Source organism: Ornithorhynchus anatinus, chromosome 14 (genome assembly GCF_004115215.2).
Source record: "Ornithorhynchus anatinus isolate Pmale09 chromosome 14, mOrnAna1.pri.v4, whole genome shotgun sequence".
Lineage (NCBI taxonomy): Eukaryota > Metazoa > Chordata > Mammalia > Monotremata > Ornithorhynchidae > Ornithorhynchus > Ornithorhynchus anatinus.
In genome coordinates, this window is record NC_041741.1 from 43,141,858 (window position 1) to 43,165,653 (window position 23,796).

Here is a 23,796-nt window from a genome sequence, read left to right on the forward strand (position 1 = left end):
GACCTCTGACTCCCAAGCCCGGGCTCTTTCCACTAAGCCATGCTGCAAGGCAGACACTTGAGACTTCCTCTTTCACGTACCTATCCTCCTCCTTTTTTATTGTCTCTTTTTTCTCCCCCAGACTTCAGTTTTATTTGACCTGTGCAAGCGCTTAATAAAGACCATCGTTATTATAGTAAGCGCTTAGCAAATATTATTTGCTAGGATTACCTATTATTAATAAAAATAATAATAATAACGATGAATTACAGTCTAGAAGCTGCTTCCCCAGAGAAGGGGAAATAACTTTGCGAGCCCTGGGGAGCAGAGGCTGCTGAGACAATTATTCATTCATTCATCCAACCGTATTTATTGAGCGCTTATTGTGTGCAGAGCACTGTACTAAGCACTTGGAAAGTACATTTCAGCAACAAAGAGAGACCATCCCTGCCCACACCGGACTCACAGTCTAGAAGAGGCAGGCGGGATAGACATCAAAACAAACAAGCCCATTCATTCAATGGTATTTATTACTTATTGAGGGTTAGTGTGTGCAAAGCACCGTACTGAGCGCTTGGAAAGGACAATTCGGCAACAAATAGAGACAATCCCTGCCCACAGCGGGCTCACAGTCCTAGAAGAGGCAGGGGAGGACAGACAGCAAAACAAATAAACAGGCGCCTTCATTCAGTGATATTTATTATTTATTGAGGGTTAGTGTGTGCAAGGCACTGTACTGAGCACTTGGAAAGTGCAATTCTTCAACAAATAGAGACAATCCCTGCCCACAGCGGGCTCACAGTCCTAGAAGAGGAGCGGGACAGACGGCAAGACAAATAAACAGCCCCTTCATTCAACGGTATTTATTATTTATTGAGGGTTAATGTGTGCAAAGCAGTGTACTGAGCGCTTGGAGAGTACGATTCAGCAACAATCTGTGCCCACAGCGGGCTCACAGTCTAGAAGGCTGGGGGGGCAGGCATCGAAACCAATAAACAGGGATCAATAGAAAAAAAAAAGAATGGTAGATGTATATATTCATCAAAACAAGTAAAAGAGGCACTAATATCACCAGACAGAGTTGTAGAGAAGCAGCGTGGCTCAGTGAGTGGGAAGAGCCTGGGCTTGGGAGTCAGAGGTCATGGGTTCTAATTTAGGCTCTGCCGCTTGCCAGTTGTGTGACTTTGGGCGAGTCACTTCACTTCTCTGTGCCTCAGTTCCCTCATCTGTAAAATGGGCATTAAGACTGTGAGCCCCACGTGGGACATCCTGATCAACTTGTAGCCCCCCAGCGCTTGGAACAGTGCTTTGCACATGGTAAGCGCTTAACAAATACCACCGTTATTATTAGATATGTTAGAGAAGCAGCGTGGCTCAGTGGAAAGAGCCGGGGCTTGGGAGTCAGAGGTCATGGGTTCGAATCCCGGCTCTGCCACTTGTCAGCTGGGTGACCGTGGGCGAGGCACTTCACTTCTCTGGGCCTCAGTCCCCTCATCTGTCAAATGGGGATGAAGACTGTGAGCCTCACGTGGGACACCCTGATGACCCTGTTTCTCCCCCGGTGCTTAGAACAGTGCTCTGCAGAGTAAGCGCTTAACAAACACTAACGTTACTGCCACTTGTCAGCTGTGTGACTGTGGGCGAGTCACTTCACTTCTCCGCCTCAGTTCCCTCAGCTGTCAAATGGGGATGAAGACCGTGAGCCTCACGTGGGACCCCCTGATTCCCCTGTATCTCCCCCGGCGCTTAGAACAGTGCTCTGCACAAAGTAAGTGCTTAACAAGTACCAACTTCACTTCTCTGGGCCTCAGTTCCCTCATCTGTCAAATGGGGATTAACTGGGAGCCTCAGGTGGGACAAACTGATGACCCCGTATCTCCCCCAGCGCTTAGAACAGTGCTCTGCACACAGTAAGCGCTGAACAGATACTAACATGCGTGGCTCAGCGGAAAGAGCCCGGGCTTGGGAGTCAGAGGTCCTGAGTTCGAATCCCGGCTCTGCCACCCGTCAGCTGGGTGACTGTGGGCGAGTCACTTCCCTTGTCTGGGCCTCAGTTCCCTCATCGGTAAAAATGGGGATGAAGACCGTGAGCCTCACGTGGGGATTATCTGTGAGCCTCAGGTGGGACAACCTGATTCCCCTGTGTCTACCCCAGCGCTTAGAACAGTGTTCTGCACAGAGGAAGGGCTTAACAAATCCCCACATTATTATTATTATTATTATTATGATTAGACGTGGGGCCTGCAGGGCCCCTCCGCCATCTTTGGGGCAGCTGGACCCCTCCCCCTCCTTCCCCTCAGCCGTTTGGCGCCAAATTTCAGGACCGGACAAAATGGGGGCCGGGGAGGGGGGGAGGGCGTGTCCATGACGTCACCGCGGCCTCCAGCCAATGGGCTTCCCGCCCGCCCCTCGCGCCGCGAAGACCCGGCCGGGGCGCCGACTCGCCTCGACCAATCAGCGCGCGGGGAATTCTGGCCAGCCAATGAGATCGCTGAGGCGCCTCCGCCCGGGAAGCGCCCGGGTTTTTTTTTTTTTCCTTTTTCCCGCGAAAGCCGGCAGCCACGGGAAGCGGAGCTGCGGGGAGCCCGGTGAGTTGTCCCCAATCATAATCGTCATTACGGTCTTTGTGCAGCGCCTACTATGTGCCGGGCGCTGTACTAAGCGCCGGGGTGGATGCGGGGTCGTCGGGTTGGACGCAGGTCCTGCTCCCACGTGGGGCTCCCCTCTCCAACCCCATTTTACAGATGCGGAAACCGAGGCGCAGGGAAGAATAATAATGTCGGTATTTGTTAAGCGCTTACCATGGGCCAGGCGCTGTACTAAGCGCTGGGGTGGATGCAGCTCCTGGTTCCAACCCCATTTTACAGGTGCGGAAACTGAGGCACAGAGAAGAAGAAGAAGAATGTGGGTGTTTGTTAAGCGCTTACTATGGGCCAGGCACTGTACTAAGCGCTGGGGTCGATGCAGGTCCTGTTCCCACGTGGGGCTCCTCTCTCCAACCCCATTTTACAGATGCCGAAACGGAGGCACAGAGAAGAAGAATGATAATGTTGGTATTTGCTAAGCGCTTACTATGTGCCAGGCGCTGTACTAAGCGCCGGGGTGGATGCGGGGTCGTCGGGTTGGACGCAGGTCCTGCTCCCACGTGGGGCTCCCCCTCCAACCCCATTTTACAGATGCGGAAACCGAGGCACAGGGAAGAATAATAATAATGTTGGTATTTGTTAAGCGCTTACTATGTGCCGAGCACTCCCCTAGGCGCTGGGGTTCTGTACATTCCAAGCGTTTAGTACAGTGCTCGGCACATAGTAAGCGCTCAATAAATACTGTTGAATGAATGCATACAGGGCGATCAGGTCGTCCCACGTGAGGCTCACCGTCTTCATCCCCATTTTACAGGTGAGGGAACTGAGGCCCAGTGAAGTGACTCGCCCGAGGTCACGCAGCAGACAAGGGGCGGAGGCAGGACTGGAACTCATGACCTCCTGACTCCCAGGCCCGGGCTCTAGCCAACTCCGCCAGGGCGAGAGGGAGCGGACGTTAGAGATGATGATAACGATGATGGCATCTGTTGAGCGCTTACTGTGTGCAAAGCACCGTTCTAAGTCCGGGGGGGAGGAATACAAGGTGATCGGCATGGCCCACCTAGGGCTCCCCGTCTTCATCCCCATTTTAATAATAATAATAATAATAATGTTGGTATTCGTTAAGCGCCTACTATGTGCCGAGCACTGTTCTAAGCGCTGGGGTAGACATAGGGGAATCGGGTTGTCCCGCCTGGGGCTCACAGTCTTAATCCCCATTTTACAGAGGAGGGAACTGAGGCCCAGAGAAGTGAAGTGACTCGCCCACGGTCACACAGCCGACAAGTGGCAGAGCCGGGATTCGAACTCATGAGCCCTGACTCCAAAGCCCGTGCTCTTTCCCTCATTTTCCAGATGAGGGAACTGAGGCCCAGAGAAGTGAAGTGACTCGCCCAGAGTCACACAGCCGACAGGCGGCGGAGCCGGGATTAGAACCCCTGACCTCTGACTCCCAAGCCCGGGCTCTTTCCACTGAGCCACGCTGCTTCTCCACTATCATGTCGGTATCTGTTAAGCGCTTCCTATGTGCAGAGCACTGTTCTAAGCGCTGGGGTAGATACAGGGTGATCAGGTTGTCCCACGTGGGGCTTACGGTCTTAATCCCATTTTACAGGTGAGGTCACTGAGGCACAGAGAAGTTAAAGTGACTCGCCCACAGTCACACAGCTGACGAGCGGCGGAGCCGGGATTCGAACCCGTCACCTCTGACTCCCAAGCCCGTGCTCTTTCCACTGAGCCTTGCCGCTCCACTACATAATCGGCCCCTGTGGGAGAGGCGAGGGGGTCCGAAGGGATTCCCCTTCTGGGTCTGGGGCAAATAATAATGTTGTTAATAATACTTATGATAATACTTATTACTTAATAATACTTATTAAGAGCTTACTGTGTGCCAAAAGCCGGGGTAGATACAGGGTAATCAAGTCAGACACAGATCCCAGCCCGCAGTCATTCACTCGGCCGTATTTATTGAGCGCTTACTGCGTGCCGAGCCCTGTACTAAGCGCTCGGAAAGTACAGTCCAATAGAGACAATCCCTGCCTGATGGAGCACGGGCCTAGGAGTCGGGAGGGCGTGAGTTCCAGTCCTGCCTCCGCCACTCTTCTGCTGTGTGGCCCTGGGCTCGTAGTCTAGAGGGGAAAGGAGAACGGGTATTCGTTCGTTCGTTCGTTCATTCATTCACTAGTACTTATCGAGCGCTTACTCTGTGCAGAGCACTGTACTAAGCGCTTGGAATGAACAAGTCGGCGACAGATAGAGACGGTCCCTGCCCTTTGACGGGCGCCCGGTCTAATCGGGGGTATAGAGAAGCAGCGCGGCTCAGTGGAAAGACCCCGGGCTTGGGAGTCAGACGTCACGGGTTCGAATGCCGGCTCCGCCGCTTGTCGGCCGTGTGACTTCGGGCGAGTCACTTCGCCTCTCTGGGCCTCAGTTCTCTCACCTGGAAAATGGGGAGGAGGACTGGGAGCCCCGCGTGGGACGACAACCTGATCACCTCGTATCCCCCAGCGCTCGGAACGGCGCTTTGCGCATAGTGAGCGCTTGACGGATACCAGCGTCGTCATTATTACTGTACCCCCATTATAAAAATGAGGAAACTGAGGCCCCGTGAATAATAATGTTGGTATTTGTTAAGCGGTAGATACAGGTCAGCGGGTCGCCCCACGTGGGGCTCACAGTCTTCATCCCCATTTTCCAGATGAGGTCACCGAGGCCCAGAGAAGCGAAGCGACCTGCCCTCAGTCACACAGCTAAGTGGCAGAGCCGGCGTTCGAACCCATGACTCCGGCCCCCCGGGCCCGGGCCCTTTCCACTAGAGCCACGCGTCGTGCCCCGATTCGCAAGTGGCGGAGCCGAGGTTCGAACCCAGCTCTCCCGTCTCCCACCTCTTTCCACCGGGCCATCTTGCTTCCCGGGGAGCAGGACTCCCAGGTCGCCGGGTCCTGGAGGGAGGAAAGTGACGGCTCAGCGGCGAGGGCCCGGGCTTTGGAGTCCGAGGTCATGGGTTCGAATCCCGGCCCCGGCAGCCGGGTGACCGTGGGCGAGTCACTTCACTGCTCTGGGCCTCAGTTCCCTCACCTGGAACATGGGGATTGAAACCGCGAGCCCCACGTGGGACGACCCGATTCCCCCGTGGCTACCCCAGCGCTTAGAACAGTGCTGGGCACGTAGTAGGCGCTTAACAGATACCGACGTCATTATTATTAGTCTCCTTGCTCCGCTTGACCCTTTCTTTGGCGTGGGCAGGTTCAATCATGTCCGGCTTCGACGACCCGGGCATCTTCTACAGCGACAGCTTCGGGGGGGACCCCGCGACTGACGAAGGCCAGACCCGCAAATCCCAGCTGCGGCAGCGATTCAGAGAGTTCTTGAGGCAGTACCGGGTGGGCACGGACCGCACCGGCTTCACCTTCAAATACAGGTAAAGGACCCCACCGGCGGCGGCGGTGGGGATCTCTGGGCTCAGTGGCGGGAGCCCGGGCTCTGGAGTCAGAGGGCGTGGGTTCGAATCCCGGCTCGGCCACTTGTCAGCCGTGTGACTTCGGGCGAGTCACTTCTAAGCCCGGGGCGGGGGGGGGGGGGGGAGGGATGCGAGGTCATCGGCGTGTCCCCCGTGAGGCTCACGGTCTTCATCCCCATTTCACAGATGAGGTCACCGAGGCCCAGCGAAGGGAAGTGACTCGCCCCGCTGACGGGCGGCTTAGCCGGGATTAGAACCCGTGACCTCGGACTCCCGAGCCCGGGCTCTTTCCACGGAGCCACGCTGCTTCTCCGCTACGTAATCTGCCCCCGTGGGAGAGCCGAGGGGGTCCGAAGGGATTCCCCTTTCTGGGTCTGGGGGTCTGGGGCGAATGATAATGTTAATGATACTACTTATTAAGAGCTTACCTCATCTGTAAAATGGGGATTAAGACCGTGAGCCCCACGTGGGACAACCCGATTCCCCCGTGTCCGCCCCGGCGCTTAGAACGGTGCTCGGCACATAGTAAGCGCTTAACAAATACCGACGTTATTATTACCACCAGAGCGCCGCAAACGCTCATCCTCACCGGTTCCCCTGGGAAGAGTTGAGTCGAATAATAGTATTCACTGAGCGCCTACTTTGGGTAGAGCGCTGCGCTAAGGGCTCGGGAGCTTTCGAAGCGGTCCTGATAAAAAAGAGTTAGAACGGCGATGTTTATGAAATGCCTGTTATGTGCCGGGCTAAACTCTGAGGTGGATCCGAGGCGATCGGGTTGATCGCGGGCCCTGTCCCTCACAGGGATCGCCGTCTCGATCCCCGCCGTACAGACGGGGGACCCGAGAGGTGAAGTGACTTGGCCAGGGTCACGCGGCAAACAGGCGGGCGGAGCCAGTCGTTTATTCAGTTGTATTTATCGAGCGCTCGCTGGGTGCCGAGCACCGCGCTGAGCCCTTGGGCAAGTACGACACGACACTGAGCGGCCCCGCGTTCCGTCGTATTTATCGAGCGCTTACTGGGTGCAGGGCACTGTACCGAGCGCTTAGAAAGTACAGTTCAGCAACAGAGACGATCCCTACGCGACGACGGGCTCACGGGCACGTTCCCCGCCCGCAGCGAGCTTCCAGGCTAGAAGAGACGGGATTAGAATCCAAGTCCTTCCGGCTCCCGGGCCCGTGCTCTATCCCCTAATAATAATAATAATAATGTTGGTATTTGTCAAGCGCTTACTATGTGCCGAGCACTGTTCTAAGCGCTGGGGTAGGCGCAGGGGAATCCGGTCGTCCCACGTGGGGCTCACGGTCTTCAGCCCCATTTTCCTGAAGTGACTCGCCCACAGTCACCCAGCTGACAAGTGGCAGAGCCGGGATTCGAACTCATGACCTCTGACTCCAAAGCCCAGGCTCTTTCCACTGGGCCACGCTGCATCTGGTGTTAAACGCTCCCTTAGTTCCGGGCACTTTTCCAAGCATTTATTTTGTTCCACGCACTGTTGTAGGGGCCAGAGCGGGCAGCGTGGCTCAGTGTGGAAAGAGTCAGAGGTCACGGGTTCTAATGCCGGCGCTTGCCAGCTGTGTGACTTTGGGCGAGTCATTTAACTTCTCGGCGCCGCAGTTCCCTCGTCTGTAAAGTGGGGATTAAGACCGTGAGCCCCACGTGGGACGACCTGATCACCTTGTATCCCTCCGGCATTTAGAGCACATAGTAAGTGTTTAACAAATGCCGCCGTGATTATGATTATCATTACAAGGTAATCAGATCTTGTACGTTCCCCGTCCCACGTGGGGCTCCCGGTCTAAGAAGAAGGGACCACACGGTCCCTGCTTTGTGCGATTCGCTTCTTCTCCTCTTCCGCTTTCTCCTTTTCGTCCTTCTCTTTCCGCTCCTCCTCCTCTCCCCTCCGCCCCGCTCACAGGGATGAGCTCAAACGCCATTACAACCTGGGCGAGTACTGGATCGAGGTGGAGATGGAGGACCTGGCCAGCTTCGACGAGGAACTGGCCGACCACCTGTACAAGCAGCCCGCGGAGCACCTGCAGCTGGTGAGACGCCCCCCCGCCCCGACCCCGGCGGGCGGACGGGATGGGGGCGGGAGGGGCCGCCCGGGCCTCCGAGAGGGTCGGTAACGTCCCGTCCGCCACCCGCAGCTGGAGGAGGCGGCCAGAGAGATAGCGGACGAGGTGACCCGCCCGCGGCCCGCCGAGGAAGAGACCCTGCAAGACATCCAGGTCATGCTGAGGTCGGACTCCAGCCCGGCCAACGTCCGCAGCCTGAAGGTGAGCCGGGGGGCGGCGGGCGGCGGGGCGCTGGAGCCGGCCCGGAGGGGGGGGGCGGGGGGGGTCGATGTCGCCGGGGCAGACCGACGGAAAGGTTAGACGCAGGAGGCCGCGGACACCGCCTTCTGTCCACCGACATCCTGGGGATCTGCGGAAAAGTCGGCCGTTACGTATCGGGCGCTTACCGTGTGCGGAACCGCGGACTGCCCGAAAGACAAATGGGTTTTGGAGCCAATTAAACCAAAGCGGGTCTTTGGAAGGCCAAGTGACCCGATTTAGATTAGCCTATTTCGGACACGTCCTCGGGTGGACTGATTCTCTGGAGGAGACACGAGGGCTAGGAGGGGTCCGGGGATAGGGTGGAAGAGGCGGAGCGGCAGCTAGATGGATAGAGGCCGTGACAGGGATAACGGAAGAACCGTTAGAAGGGTGGCGGGTCACGGCGGAGGACGGGACGTTCCGGAGACGGCATATCCGCGGGGTCGCCGTGAATCGGAAACGACTCGACGGCGCTTCATAGAAATACCGTGTGCGGAGCACTGTACCAAGCACTTGGGAGAGGACGATATAACAACAGATAGATATATAACCTGCCTACAGGCTTAGTGGAAAGAGCACGGGCTCGGGAGGCGGAGGTTGTGGGTCCTAATCCCGGCTCTGCCACTTATCAGCTGTGTGGCTCTGGGCAAATCACTTAATTCCTCTTTGTGCCTCAGTTCCCTCATCTGTAAAAGGGGGATTAAGACCGTGAGCCCCGTGTGGGACAACCTGATTACCTTCTCTCTACCACAGTGCTCGCCACAGTGCTTGGCACGTAGTAAGCGCTTAACAAATGCCGTCGTCATCGTCGTCATTATCAGAAAGTCCATCGGTGACGTTTATCGAGCACCTACTGCACACCCAGCTCTGGCGAGAGCGCTAGAGGCTGTGACGAAAGCAACGTGTAAGCGCTCAGTACGGTGATCTGCACACAGTAAGCGCTCAATAAATAGGATTGAATGAATATACATTCCCTGCCTTCAGGGAGCTTTCAGTCTAATGAGGGAGGCAGGAGGAGGAATGAAGACGGGGGACAGGGTGGCACGGATTTTATTTCGTTAACGAGACGTCCATCCCCTCGATTCTATTTATTGCTATCGTCTTTGTCCGTCTCCCCCAGTTAGACTGTAAGCCCGTCACCGGGCGGCGATTGTCTCCATCTGTTGCCGGATTGTCCACCCCAAGCGCTTAGTACAGTGCTCCGCACATCGTAAGCGCTCAAAAGATACTCCTGAATGAATAGGTCAGGCTGAAAAAGAACGAGAGAGTTTAAGGTACGAACTTTGGGGAAGGCTTTCCGGAAGAGAGAGAGCGATCAGGGCTTTGAAGATAGAGGAAACTGGGATCTGGAAGGCGAGGAAGAAGTTCCAACCCCGGGGAAAGGGTGAGCGAGGGGTCACAGGTGGGAATCTTTTGTTTTTTAAATGATTTTTGTTAAGCGCTTACTATGTGCAGGCACCGTTCTAAGCACCGGGGCCGAGCCGAGCCGATCGGGTCGGACCCGCCCCACGTGGAGCTCACGGTCTCCGTCCCCGGTTTACAGATGAGGGAACTGAGGCGCAGGGAGGTCTAAGCGAGCCGTCCGAGGTCCCACAGCCGACGGGTGGCGGAGTCGGGATTAGAACCCGGGTCCCGACCCCCGGCCTGGGCTAGTCGCGCTAGCCCACGCCGCTCCCGGTCGACAGCGGGGGCCGGCTAGGTGAGCCGGGGAGGAGCCGGTTCCGAGGGCCTCGTGACGTAGAAGGCGACACGGGTCGTCGTGGGAAGTTTTTGGCGGGAAGGGCCGAGAGACGCTGGGGGATGAGGATCTGGGCAGCGGTGTCCGGTATAGGGTGGAGGCGAAGAGGCCGGTGGATTCGGGCCGTGACGAGAGCCCCCGGTGACCCGCGGCCCCTGCGGCCTCTCTGCCCCGCCCCCCGCCAGTCGGACATGATGTCCCACCTGGTGAAGATCCCCGGGATCGTCATCGCGGCCACCGCCGTCCGGGCCAAGGCCACCCGCATCGCCATCCAGTGCCGCGGCTGCCGCAACACCATCACCAACATCGCCGTGCGGCCCGGCCTCGAGGGCTACGCCCTCCCCAGGAAGTGCAACACGTGAGGCGGGGGACGGGGAGGGGTGGAGGGACGGCGGGGGGGGGGAAGGTGACGGGGACGTGGGGGTCTCCGTGGGCCGGGCGGGGCGCGGAGGGGGCGAGCGCTCCGGCGGCCCGGCCCTCCCGCCTCCTCCCGCCCGTCCCCGGGCTCCGTACCGGGGGTCGGGGCCGCGCCGACGCCGGGGTGACCTCCGGGGCCCGGTTCCGACGGCCGCCGGCCGGGGGGGGGGGTTCTCCCGCAGAGACGCGGCGGGTCGTCCCAAGTGCCCCCTGGACCCCTACTTCATCATGCCGGACAAGTGCAAGTGCGTGGACTTCCAGACCCTGAAGCTGCAGGAGTCGCCGGACGCCGTCCCGCACGGCGAGATGCCCCGCCACATGCAGCTCTACTGCGACAGGTGACGGCCCCTCCCCGGCTGCGGGGGGCCCCTCGGGGGGTGGGGCCTCGCGGACGAGGGGTAGGTTCCGAGGAGCTCTGCCTGCGCCCTCCGCCCCCCGCCCCGGCTCTTCCTCCCTCCAGGGCGGTACCAGGCCCGCGACCCGTGTCCAGCCTGACCCGCTCTCCCTTGGCCCAGGTACCTGTGCGACAAGGTGGTCCCCGGGAACCGCGTCACCATCATGGGCATCTACTCCATCAAGAAGTTCGGCCTGACCTCCTCCTCCAAAGGCCGAGACCGGGTGGGCGTGGGCATCCGCAGCTCCTACGTCCGGGTCCTGGGGATCCAGGTGGACACCGACGGCTCGGGTGAGGCCCCTCCCGGAAGGCCTCTCGGGGGAGGGGGGGCCCGGCGGGAGCCGCTGCCCGGCGGGAATCGGTTGGGATTCGGGTGCCTCTGGGACCCCTCCCCGCGCCCCGTTTTGCGCGTCTGCTTCGAGGGGGCGGGTGGCTCGGTCCGGCCCCCGAGGTGGCTTTCGGCGGTCGCACTTGGGGTTTCTGGAACTAAAATTCCCGTCGACCCATAAGGCCGCCTCCCGGGCGCGGGACCCGGGGCCTCCCCGTCCCGTCCCCCGGAACGGTGATTGGCGGGGCGTCAGGGTTTGGGCGATCCTGGGGCCGATCCCTCTCGGGAGCGGTGTGGCACCTGGAGAGTCCCGGGTCGGGCAGAAGAGCCGGAGTGACCGCCCAGAGCCGGGGCGAGGGGCTCGCCCCGGTCCCGCTCGCCGGCTTCTGCAGCTGCCCCGTCTCCCCTCCCCGCGACCCCGCAGGTCGCAGCTTCGTGGGGACGGTGACCCCTCGGGAGGAGGAGGAGTTCCGCCAGCTGGCGGCCCTGCCTGACGTCTACGAGACCATCTCCAAGAGCATCGCGCCCTCCATCTTCGGCGGCACCGACATGAAGAAGGCCATCGCCTGCCTCCTCTTCGGAGGCTCCCGCAAGAGGTCGTCGTAGAGGGCCGGGCGGTGGGCGGAGGGGACCTGGTGGCCTCTCAGCTTCGGGGCCCGGGGGGAGCCGTGGGGCCGACTGAGTCTCAGACCGCGGCTTGGGGAGGGGCGCTTGGCGAGGGGGTACTGGAGCGGACGGCGTGGGCGGTGCGGCCCGGTGGCTAGAGTACAGGCAGGAGGGGCGGGGGGTTTCCTGTCCGGCTACCGGCCGGTGTGAGAGGGCGGCGTGTGGTTCCCGGCCGCCTCCTCGACTCCCTGAGATCCTGGGGTTGGGTGGGACGGGGCCCCGGGTCGCCGGGACGAGAATGCCCCCGCCCAGGCCAGGTAGGGTGGAAAGAGGGGAAACCGAGGGAGCGGCGGTCTGCGGTGACCCTCCGATAATAATGACGATGATGTCACTTGAGCGCTTACGGTGTGCCGGGCACTGGGGTGGATACAAGTCAGTCAGATCGGACACAGTCCCCGTCCCCCCGGGGCTCCCACTCTTCATCTCCATTCACGGACGAGAGAACCGAGGCCCGGAGAAGTTAAGTGACTCGTCCGAGGCCGCACAGCAGACGTGTGGCGAACCCAGGTCGTTGAGACTCCCAGGCCCCCGCCCCGTCCGCGAAGCCACGCTGCTTCTCTGACGGGGTCATCGCACCGGGAATTGGAGCGCGGGGAACCCGTGGCTCTTTAATGTCCTCTCCCAAGCGCTCGGGTCAGCGCTCGGCACGCTGTCGGTGCTGGGGGGATTCCTCCCGTCGATGGATCGAGGGCCCCGTTTCTGGGGCTCCTGGATCAGCGTGGATGCCTTTGCGGGGTACCGGCCAGGTTGCGGGGGCCTCTGCCCCGGGCATCTCGATCCTGCCCCCCGGGGAGTCCCCCGGGCCCCGGCTCGGCCGGTGGGGACAGGGGTCCAGCGCTCGGATCGGAGGCCCCCGGGGTAGGCAGGGCCGGCGGCTGAGGCGGAACGGACCCATCTGTGTGGCATTCAGTGCTGCCCTGGGAGTCGGCACTTGTCCCTTCCTCCTCTGCCTCCGCTTCAGGGTCTGGACGCCGGCTCTGCGACCGTCAGCTCGGTGACCAACTGCTTAGAGGTGCTCAGTTGGGGAGAGTTGTGAGGGGGCCCCTCCCGGCCTTCGCCCTCTGGGGGCTTCTGACCCCGAGAGGCCTTACCTGACTCCCCCCCCCCCCCCCCCCCCTTCTCCCACTCCCTTCCGCATCCCCCCGCGACTCGCTCCCTTTCTTCACGCCCCCCTCCCGGCCCCGCACCGCTTACGTCCGTGCCTGTCGTCTCTTCATTTTTATTAACGTCTGCCTCTCCCCCTAGACTTTAAATTCGTGTGGGCGGGGAGTGTGTTTATCGTGGCGCTGTACTCTTCCGAGCTCAGAACGGTGCCCCGCACACGGGAAGCGCCCAGTAAATACGAACGAACGAATGACCCCGTTCCTCGCGTCTCCGCAGGCTCCCTGACGGGCTGACCCGCCGGGGCGACATCAACTTGCTGATGCTGGGGGACCCGGGCACGGCCAAGTCCCAGCTGCTCAAATTCGTGGAGAGATGTTCCCCCATCGGGGTACGTTCCTCCCTTCCCCCGACGGCCCCTGCCTGTCCCCCTCTTTTCCCTGTCGCGTTTGAACCCCGAGGCGCCCTCCGGGGCGGGGGCAGTCGGGAGGGGGAGAGAGTGCAACGCGGGACAGGGACCGGGGCCAACCCAATTGTCTCTGCGCTTCGTGCGGAGCTCGGCGGGTAACCGGCCCCGAAAAACTACCGCGGTTTATCCACGCGATGGTTATTAGGTCCCGCCAGCTGCCACGCAGAGAAATAACGGTAGTCGTCGTATCCGTTAAGCGCTTCCCGTGTGCCAGGCCGAGTTCTAAGCGCCGAGGTGGATACGAGCGAGTCCTACGTGGAGCTCACGATCTTAATCCCCGTACGAGATAACCGAGGCACGGAGAAGCGAAGCGACTTGCCCGAGGTCGCACAGCAGATACGGGGCAGGGGCTAGGTGGCACCATCCCCGGATTCGTTCATTCGGCCGTACCTACTGAGCGCTTACTGTGTGCAGAGCGCTGTACTAAGCGCTTGGGAGAGTACAGTTCAGCGGTAGACGATAATCCTTGGCCACACTGGGTTTAGACCTGCTGAGTGACGTTGGGCGGGCCCTTGGTTTCCTGAAATCGGGGGGGGCGGGGGGGGGGGGCGTGGAGAGGTCTACTCCTTTTACCGAAGGTGGAAAGCTTGGCAAAGTCTCAGTTGGGAAAGGGCCCCGGGCTCTCTGCAGGAAAAATCTCACAGAGATGCAAGCTAGAGTCGGTATCCCTCGGCTCTCGCGCTCGGATTTGTGGCCTTTAGTCACCCCACCCTCGGCCCCGCGGCGCCCAAGTCCGTATCCGCAGTTTAATGTTTCTCTCCCCGTTTAGACCGTTAGCTCTCTGTGGGCGGGAAGTGCGTCTGCTATACTGTTTTATTCTCCCAAGCGCTTAGTACAGTGCTCCGCACGCAGTGAGTGCTCAGTAAATACTGCAGTTTGATCCCGATGACTTTAAAACCTCACCTGGGCCCCGGGACGGGGGGAGAAGTGACTCGTCTCGGCCGAGTCCCTGCCCCGAGTGAGCTCAGCAGAGGGGTCTGTCTGGAGGTCCGACAGCTCCCCGAGGGTCCTCGGTCACCTCTGATTGACCACCGGCCACCCTGGCCTCCTCTTTCTCGTCGTCTTCCTCCTCTTCTGCCCGGCTCTCGCAGGTGTACACCTCGGGGAAAGGCAGCAGCGCGGCCGGACTGACGGCGTCCGTGATGAGAGATCCCGCGTCTCGGAATTTCATCATGGAGGGGGGGGCCATGGTCCTGGCGGACGGAGGCGTGGTCTGCATTGACGAGTTCGACAAGGTGAGGCCCGGCGTCAGGCCGCGCGGTGGGTGGAGGGGTCGCCGGAGGGGTGGCGGGAGCTCCTGGGGCCGGCCCGGGGGGGGGGGGGGGGGGCAGGGGAGCTGTATCCCGGAGGGCCTTTTTCTGCCGCTGCTGCTTTTAACGCTATCCGTTAAGCGCCGATGGTGTGCCAGGCACCGTTCTGAGCACTGGGATAGGTTCAAGCTGTCAAGTCGGACACGGTCCGCGTCCCAACGTGGGGCTCGTGGTCTTCGTCCCCATTGTACAGCTGGGGGTCACGGGGCCAGAGAAGCCAAATGACTTGGTCATCCAGCAGACAGGTGGGGAAGCCGGAATTAGAAGTTAATTTTCCTGGAAAAGGACAGGAAAGAAAGGGAGGCGTGAAGAGGGAGAAGCGGGTGGCGAGTTAAGCAAGAAAGGGTGGCTCCTGGAATTCCTCCTCCTCCGGGAAGCCTTCTCTGGCCGGAAGAGGAAGTGATGCCACCCAAATCCCATTTTGGGGGGGGGGGGTCTGTGCTTCATTTTTGTATTTTGGGTCTGCCTGCTGCTTGAAGTCCTTGGCGCGATTCTATCCTCATCAGCGTCTCTTTCTCGGAGGGCCCCCGCGGGCCATGGCCCTCCTCTAGTTTCTTTTGGTCTGGGATGGGCTAGACTAGACACAGCACCTGCCTGCAGAGGAAGGGCGTGGCCTAGTGCAGGCTCTGGGAGTCAGAAGGACCTAGGTTCTAATCCTGGATCCGCTACGTGACCTTGAGAAAGCTCACTTCACTTTTCTGGGCCTCCGTTACCTCATCAGTAAAATGGGGATTGGGACGGTGAGCTCCGTGTGGGGGCGTGGACTGTGTCCAGCATGATGATGATAATGGTGACATCTGTTAAGCGCTCACTATGCGCAGAGCCCCGTTCTGAGCGCTGGGGCGGAGACGGGGTCGTCGGGTTATCCCACGTGAGGCTCACGGTATTCATCCCCATTCTCCAGATGAGGTCACCGAGGCACAAAGAAGCGAAGTGACTTGCCCGCAGTCACCCAGCTGACAAGGGGCAGGGCCGGGCTTCGAACCCATGACCTCTGACTCCCAAGCCCGGGCTCTTCCCACTGAGCCGTGCTGCTTGGTGATCTCGTATCTATCCCGGCTCTTCGAACAGTGTCTGGCACATAGTAAGCACTTAAGTACCATTTAAAAAAAAAAACAAAAAAAAACACCAGCCTGAGGGTCGGGAGATCTGGGGCTAATTCCAGGTCTGCCACTTGCCTGCTGGGTGACCTTGGGCAGGTCCATGTAAGCTCCCGCGGGCAGGAAATATGTCCACCAACTCTTGGACTCTCCCAAGTGCTGAATACAGTGCTCCGCACACAGTAAGCACTCAATAAATCCCGTCGGCGAATGGACTGACCTCGCTTCTCTACGCCTCGATTTCCTCCTCTGTATTATGGGGATTAAATGCCTATTCTCCCCTCTTATTCGGGGTCTAATGAGGGGCAGGGGATTATGTCCGGTCTGATCGTCCGGAATCTACGCCAGTGCTCAGTACGGTGCTCGGTACGTAGTGTTTAACCGATGCCACGGTTCAATCAGCGGTATTCGTCGAACGCTTACCGTGCGCAGAGCACTGTACCGAGCCCTTGGGAGAGTCCGGTGCAGCAGATGTATCGTCAGTAGCATCGTCGTTACCGTTATACTGCAAACTCAACGCGCGGCCCCGCCGAGCCGTGACTGCGGTGGCCCTTCTACAAACGGATGGTCCCAGCTCATCGCGGGCCCGGGCTGAGCCGGGCAGCGGGGAGAGGGGACGCCAGGCGGGCGCTCTGGGCCGCGGCACGGATGCCGCGGTGGGGGTGGGGGCCCCGAGGCCGGAGCCAACGAGAGCCCCGCTTTCCCTCCCCGGACAGATGCGGGAGGATGACCGGGTGGCGATCCACGAAGCCATGGAGCAGCAGACCATCTCCATCGCCAAGGTGATCGCCCTGCCCCTCCTCTCTGTCCCGTCTCCCTCCCCCCTCGCCGGGTCGATTCCCCTGCCCCTCTTCTGTGCCCCGCCTCCCTCCCCCGTTGCCGAGGCGATTCCCCCGTCTGTCCTAATGAGAGTGATGATGACGACGACTGTATTTCTCAAGCGCTTACCACGCGGCAAGCACCGTTCTCAAGGTACTCAGGTTGTCCCACGTGGGGCTCAGCCTCAGTTTTACCGATGAGGTGACTGAGGCGCAGAGAAGTGAAGCGACTCGCCCAGAGTCCCACAGCCGGCAAGTGGCAGAGCTGGGGTTAGAACCCACGACCTCTGACTCCCAAGCCCGGGCTCTTGCCGCCGTGCCGGGCAGCTCCTCACGCCGTCCCCCGTGCCCCTCCGCGGCCCCTCCGTCCCCCGTCGCCGGGGTGATTCCTCCGTTCCCTTTGGCCGCCTCCCCCGTTCCAGCCGGGGCCAAGCCGGGGCGAGACCATCCCCGGGGGCGGGGTCTGGCCCCGGCCGGGCGGCCCGTGCCCACAGCGTCGTGAGGCGCTGAGCGGGATCTGGGTCTCCCCCCAACCCCCGCCCCCGTCCCCTCCTCCCCCCGCCCAGGCCGGCATCACGACCACCCTGAACTCGCGCTGCTCGGTGCTGGCCGCCGCCAACTCGGTGTTCGGCCGCTGGGACGAGACCAAAGGCGAGGAGAACATCGACTTCATGCCCACCATCCTGTCGCGGTTCGACATGATCTTCATCGTCAAGGACGAGCACAACGAGGAGCGAGACGTGGTACGGGGGGACCGCCCCCGCTGTTAAAGGGGGCGCCGGGAGGGGCCCGCTGGGGGCCCGGGGCGCGGGCGTGTCTGTGCTCCTCTCACCTTCTCTCTAACCTCCCCGCCCCCGCCTCGGAGCTCCACCCTGGCCTTCCCCCCGAGGTGACAGGGCGGAGCGGCGAGGCCTAGTGGGTGGAGCGTGGGCCCGGGAGACCCGGGGACCTGGATCCCAATCCCGGCCCCGTCGCTCGGCGGTGATGGCGTTGGCTAAGCGCTTACGGCGTGCCAGGCACCGTTCCGAACACCGCTGGGGCTCGCGGTCTGAATCCCCGTTGTACGGATGAGGCGACTGAGGCCCAGAGAAGTCAAGTGACCTGCCCGGAGCCTCACGACTGATACGTGGCAGAGCCGGGATTAGAACCCACGACCTCTGACTCCCGAGCCCGGACTCTCCGTTAAGCCGCGCTTGTGCGCCGCGTGACCCGGGGCAAGTCGCTTCACTTCTCTGGCCTCGCTCGCCTCATCGGTAAAATGGGGATGAAAACCGACAGTCCTACGGGGGACAGAATGAGGTCCGACCTGGTGGACCTGTATCTACCCCAGTGCTTGGTACAGTGTCCGGCATATAATGAATGCTTAACAGATGCCATTTAAAAAAAAAAAATGAATGAAGGCAACCCCAGCCGTGGTCCAGGGCAGCAAGCTTTGGGATCACCGTGGGGTTCGGGAAGCCAGGAAACGGATCCCGGACAGAGCCCGGATAGCGCCTCAAAACTTCCAGGTGGCCAGTTGGAGGTCAATCGGTCCATCAGTCGGTGGTATTTACTGCGCGCCTACTACGTGCAGAGCGGTGTACTGAGCGCTTGGGAGAGTAGAGTACAACAGAATTAGCAGGCGCGTTCCCCGCGCCTAACGAGCTTACGGCTTAGAGGGGGAACCGGAAGCTCGTCGTGGGCAGGGAATGTGTCCGTTCCGTCGTACTCTTAGGGAAGCAGCGTGGCGCAGTGGAAAGAGCCCGGGCTTGGGAGTCGGAGGTCATGGGTTCGAATCCTGGCTCCGCCGCTTGCCAGCTGTGTGACCGTGGGCGAGTCACGTCACTTCTCCGGCCCTCAGCTCCCTCATCTGTAAATTTAAAAAAAAAATGGGAATTAAGACCGTGAGCCCCACGTGGGGCAACGTGATCGCCCCGTATCCACCCCAGCGCTCGGAACGGTGCTCTGCACAGAGTAAGCGCTTCACAGACACCAACTCTCCCAAGCGCGTTGTAGGGTGCCCTGTGCACGGGGGCTGCTCGATACATCGACCGAGACGGATATTAAAAGGGATAAATAACGTATAATCCCCGTAACGTAATGATTTATAGCCCCTGCTTCTCCCGTCGGTGCACCGTGCTCCCGGCGGCCAGTCTCTCTCTGTCGGTTGGCCACCTCCAGCTCGGAGCAGGGGAGAGCAAGGGGATGAGACTAAGATGGGCTCATCCGACGGTCACCCCCGGTTGACGGTTCCGGGGTGCGGCGGTGGGGAGCTCTGAGTACGGGGACCCGAGGAAGGGTTTTCGGTGGGAGAGATGGGGGGTCGGGTTGGGGGGGGGGACGCCTCCTTCACGAGCCGTCCGTGGGCGCCTGCAGACCCTGGCCAAGCACGTGATCACCCTGCACGTGAGTGCCCAGACCCAGACGGAGGCTGTGGAGGGCGAGGTGGACTTGAGCAAGCTGAAGAAGTTCATCGCCTACTGCCGCCAGTGAGTCTCCCCGTCTCCCCCGAGGCCGGGGGCGTCTCCTCGCGTATTTCGCTGCGCCCCCCGGGCCTGGGGAAAGCTCCCGGGGACCAGAACTCCGGCTCCGCGGTTCTGTTCTCGGAGGGCCGCCTCGCCGGAGTCATCTCGCCGGCCCCGTCTCCCCTCCTCCCGCCCCGCGGCCGGACAACCGGCGGGAAAGAGGCCGGGGTGGCCGGGTCCCGGATCGGTTCGGGCCCCGGGGGTCGGGGGAAGAGGGGGGGGGGCTTCCCCCGGCCTCACGGCCCTCCGGTCGTCGCCCCCGTGTCCCCCCCCACCCCCGTCCCCCGGCACAGGAAGTGCGGCCCCCGGCTGTCGGCCGAGGCGGCGGAGAAGCTGAAGAACCGCTACATCCTGATGCGCAGCGGGGCCCGGCAGCACGAGCGTGACAGCGACCGCCGCTCCAGCATCCCCATCACCGTCAGGTGAGCGGCGGGCGCCGGGGGGGGCACACGGGGGCGGCCCCTTCACCGCCGCTCCGGCATCCCCATCACCGTGTGGGCAACGGCGGGCACGGGGCGGCCACCTTCCCCACCGCCTCTCCGGCGTCCCCATCGCCGTGTGGTGAGCGCCGGGCCCCCCGGGGGCAGGTGGCCAGGAGTGTGCTCTCCCCGGCGCTTAGTACGGTGCTCTGCACGCAGTGCCCAATAAATACGATTGAATGAATGAATACGATTGAATGAATGACAAGGGCACAGCATCCCCACCCGTCCTCTAATCTCCCCACCCCTCTTCCTCCAGTCTCTCACCCTTAATAGTAACGACGGTATCTGTTAGGCGCTTAGTATGTGCCAAGCACCGTTCTAAGCACTGGGGTAGATTCAAGGCGATCGGGTTGTCCCACACGGGGATTACAGTCTTAATCCCCATTTTGCAGATGAGGAAACTGAGGCCCAGAGAAGTGACGTGACTTGCCCAAAGTCACACGGCCGATAAGCGGCGGAGCGGGGATTAGAACCCACGACCTCTGACTCCCAAGCCCGGGCTCTTCCCATTAAGCCTCTCTCCCTCCCGTCACCTCGGTTCCAGGCAGCTGGAAGCCATCGTGCGCATCGCCGAGTCCCTCAGCAAGATGAAGCTGCAGCCTTTTGCCACCGAGGCGGACGTGGAGGAAGCGCTGAGGCTGTTCCAGGTGTCCACGCTTGACGCCGCCATGTCGGGCACCCTCTCGGGTAAGGGAGAGGTTGGGCTACGTCTTGCCCCCCGGGTCTAGGCGACGCCCCCCCGCCCGCCGCCGACCCGGGCCGGCCGGGGGGAGGGTTGCGTGGGTCGTCCTGGGCGTGCCGGACCCCGCACGCGCCCACCCGACCCGTCCCCTGCCCTCAGGGTGGCCCTGGCAGCGCGTCTGACGGGATGGGGCGTCGTGGGTCACCTCCTCCCCACCTCCCCGTGAGCCCCCGGAGACCCCCACGGGTCTTCCGGCCCAAAAGAGTCTGGGGTTCCTCTCCCCCAGAAGCGGCGTGGCCTGGCGGAAATAACGTCGGTGTTCGTTAAGCGCTCACTCTGTGCAGAGCACCGTTCTAAGCGCTGGGGGAGATACAGGGTGATGGGGTTGTCCCACGTGGGGCTCACAGTTTTAATCGCCATTTTACCGACGAGGTAACTGAGGCACAGAGAGGCTAAGTGACTTGCCCGCGGTCACCCAGCTGACAGGTGGCAGAGCTGGGATTCGAACCCATGATCTCCGACTCGCAAGCCCATGCTCTTTCCACCGAGCCCCGCCGCTTCCCTAGCGAAAAGAGCCCGGGCCTGGTAGTCAGAGGACCCGGGTTCTCGTCTCGGGTCCGCCACGTACCCGCCGCGGGACCGTGGGCGAGTCGCCATCTGAAAAATGGGGATTAAATGTGAGCCTCACGTGGGACGACCCGATCACCCTGTATCTACCCCGGCGCTTAGAACGGCGCTCTGCGCACAGTAAGCGCCGAAATACCGACAGGATTCTTATTCTCGGTCCCTCGGCCCCCTCCCCTGCAAAACGGGGGTTCGATCCCCGTTCTCCCTCCTATTTGGACCGCGAACCCCACGCGGGACTTGACGGTCTTGAATCTCCCCCAGCGTCACTCCGGAGCACGTAGCGAGCGCTCGACGAGAACCTCGACGAGGGGGCTGGGGCCGGGGGGGGGGGGGGGCCGACGGGCTGGTGGGGGGGGTGGGGGGCTCGGTCAGAGGGTCCGCTCCCCGACGGATCCGGCGCCATCCGGCTAGGGGCGGAGGGCTTCGCCACGCAAGAGGACCAGGAGATGCTGTCCCGGATCGAGAAGCAGCTGAAGCGCCGCTTTGCCATCGGCTCCCAGGTGTCAGAGCACAGCATCGTCCAGGACTTCACCAAGCAGGTGCGGGGGGCGGAGGCGGGGCGGGCCGGCGACCGGCGGGAAGGAGCGGCGCCCCGAGGTCCCCTTCTCCCCCGTCCCCGTTCCCCTCCCCTCCGGGAGTCACCAGCCTCGGCCCGCGCACCCGCGTGGGACCCGCGGCCACCGGCGGACCCTGGCCCGGGGCCGGCGGCTGCTCGTCCCCGGGTCACGGGCTGGGTGCCGCCGGAGGACGGTCCGAAAACCGACTCCCGTCCCGCGGGGCCGGTGCCGACCCGGGCCGGGGTCCGCTCTGAGCGCCGGGCCGACCTCCCGGCCTCGCTGCTCTCAGTTGTCTTGCCCGTCCTCGGTGGCCTGGGGAGAGGCTGCGGAGCGGGTTCTCTCCGCTCCCCCCTTCTTCTTGGGCTCCCTCTGTCTCGCCCCTTCTCCCCGTCCTTCCCTCTCCTCATTCCCCTCCGCTCTCCCCTCATGTTTCCCTCCGCTCTCCCCTTCCCCTCGGGCTCCCCTCCGCTCTCCCCTTCTCCGCCGGCTCCCTTCCGCTCACCCCTTCCCCCTGTTCTTCCCTCCGCTTTCCCCTTCCCCTCAGGTTCCCCTCATGCTTCCCTCCGTGCTCCCCTTCCCTTTTCGCTTCCCTCCGCTCTCCTCCTCTCCTCTGCTCTCCCCATCCCCCGTCCCCCTCTCCCCCCGGCGTCCCCCTCCCCGCTGGGGCTCTGGGGCGTTTCCCGCAGGGCGGCCTGGGGTTGAGAAGGAAGGGAGACGTTGGGAGGGGTTCTTCCCGGAGGTACCGCGTAGCCCAGTCGGATCCCTCTGGGCGAGAAGAGGAGGCGGGGGGCGAGGGAGGACGGGGCCCGCTGAGATGCCCAATGCCCCTCCCGCCCCCGCAGAGATACCCCGAGCACGCCATCCACAAGGTGCTGCAGCTCATGATGCGACGGGGGGAGATCCAGCACCGGATGCAGCGGAAGGTCCTCTATCGCCTCAAGTGACCTCCGACCCCCGCCCGACCTCGCCGCCTCCCTCCTCGCCGCTTCCCTCCCCCTAGGATGGCCGCTCCCGGCCCGCCGGGGGCGGGGCCGGCCGGCTGGATCCGCCCGCTCTCCTGGGTCTCCCCGCAGCCCCCCGGCCCCGCCTCCTCCCGCCAAGGACAAGGGACCCCTCTTCAGAGGTGGGGGGGGTGGGGGGCCGGGCGGCTTCCCCTCAGCCACCCGGCGAGTCTGGCCTCGCGCCTGCGTCCGTGGGGTCTCCCGCGTTTGTTCCGTTAATAAAGTGTGATTCGGAAACGCCCTCCACCTCCCATCCGCCTCGTGGCGCGCGGGGACGTGGACGCGCTCCCCAGAGGCGGGAGAAGAGTCGGCTTCTGTCCGGGTGCCCCGGGCGGCGCGGTTTAGTGGAAAGAGCCGGGCTCGGGAGTCAGAGGTCGTGGGTTCCGATGCCGGCCCGGCCGCTTGTCGGCCGTGTGACTTGGGGCGAGGCGCTCCGCTTCTCTGGGCCTCAGGTACCAAGTCTGTGAAATGGGGATGAAGACCGTGAGCCCCAAGGGGGGACAACCCGATTGATTACCTGGAATCTACCCCGGCGCGTAGGAGAGTTGGGTGGCGCACGGTAAGCGCCTAAACGGATACCGGCGTTATCATCATCATCTCACTCCTGGACCTCCCCTACCTGCCCCCTCTCCCTTCCCCAGATATGAACGGGGCTCTTCTTGGGTGGCTTACGCTCACCGGGCCCAGGGAGGCAGCGGAGCCAAGCGGCACCCGATCCCTTCCCGCTCCCGTGGGGCAACGTCGTTCCCACCCAGAGAGGGGCATCTGCCCGGTTTGGGTTCCTCGTTTCCCGGGGGGCGCTGAGACCCGAGGACATCCCCGGATCCCCTGAGGCCGAAGAAATAGAAACGGCCCAGGTGGGATTGGGGGGGGGGGGGGTCTCTAGAGCTCCCCCAAACCCCACTCATTTTTCCCGGATATGCTCCGAGTAGAGAGACCCGATCCCGGAAGCGGCGTAGCCTAGTGGATAGGACGAGGACCGTTTGCTGTATGATCTTGGGCAAGTCACTTCACCTCTCTGTGCCTCAGTTTCTTCATCTGTAAAATAGGGGTGAATAATAATAACGGCATCTGTTAAGCGCTCACTGTGGGCCGAGCACTGTTCCGAGCGCTGGGGTAGACACAGGTGGTCCCACGTGGGGCTCACAGTCTTAATCCCCATTTTCCAGATGAGGGGACCGAGGCACCGAGAAGCGAAGCGACTTGCCCGCGGTCAGTCACACGGCCGACAAGTGGCCGGGCCGGGATCCGAACCCGTGACCTCTG

General features: G+C 61.8%; 1 protein-coding gene across 2 annotated transcripts; it reads left to right on the forward strand.

The window, feature by feature from the left end:
• The first annotated feature begins 2,478 nt into the window (after positions 1 to 2,478).
• Positions 2,479 to 22,771, forward strand: MCM5 (minichromosome maintenance complex component 5). Of its 2 annotated transcripts, XM_029079508.2 has the most exons (17): positions 2,479 to 2,567; positions 5,808 to 5,982; positions 7,937 to 8,063; positions 8,169 to 8,297; positions 10,260 to 10,432; positions 10,674 to 10,829; positions 11,007 to 11,176; positions 11,638 to 11,809; positions 13,260 to 13,371; positions 14,541 to 14,684; positions 16,576 to 16,641; positions 17,244 to 17,420; positions 19,033 to 19,145; positions 19,475 to 19,603; positions 20,208 to 20,350; positions 21,384 to 21,511; positions 22,372 to 22,473. In XM_029079508.2, exons 2-17 carry the CDS (start codon positions 5,816 to 5,818, stop codon positions 22,471 to 22,473), a joined length of 2,208 nt encoding a protein of 735 aa, XP_028935341.1. In that variant the 5' UTR covers positions 2,479 to 2,567; positions 5,808 to 5,815. The 2 variants fall into 2 exon arrangements, with proteins under 2 accessions (XP_028935341.1, XP_028935342.1); XM_029079509.1 differs by lacking the exon at positions 2,479 to 2,567 and having other exon boundaries at positions 5,816 to 5,982; positions 22,372 to 22,771.
• The last annotated feature ends 1,025 nt before the right edge of the window (positions 22,772 to 23,796 follow it).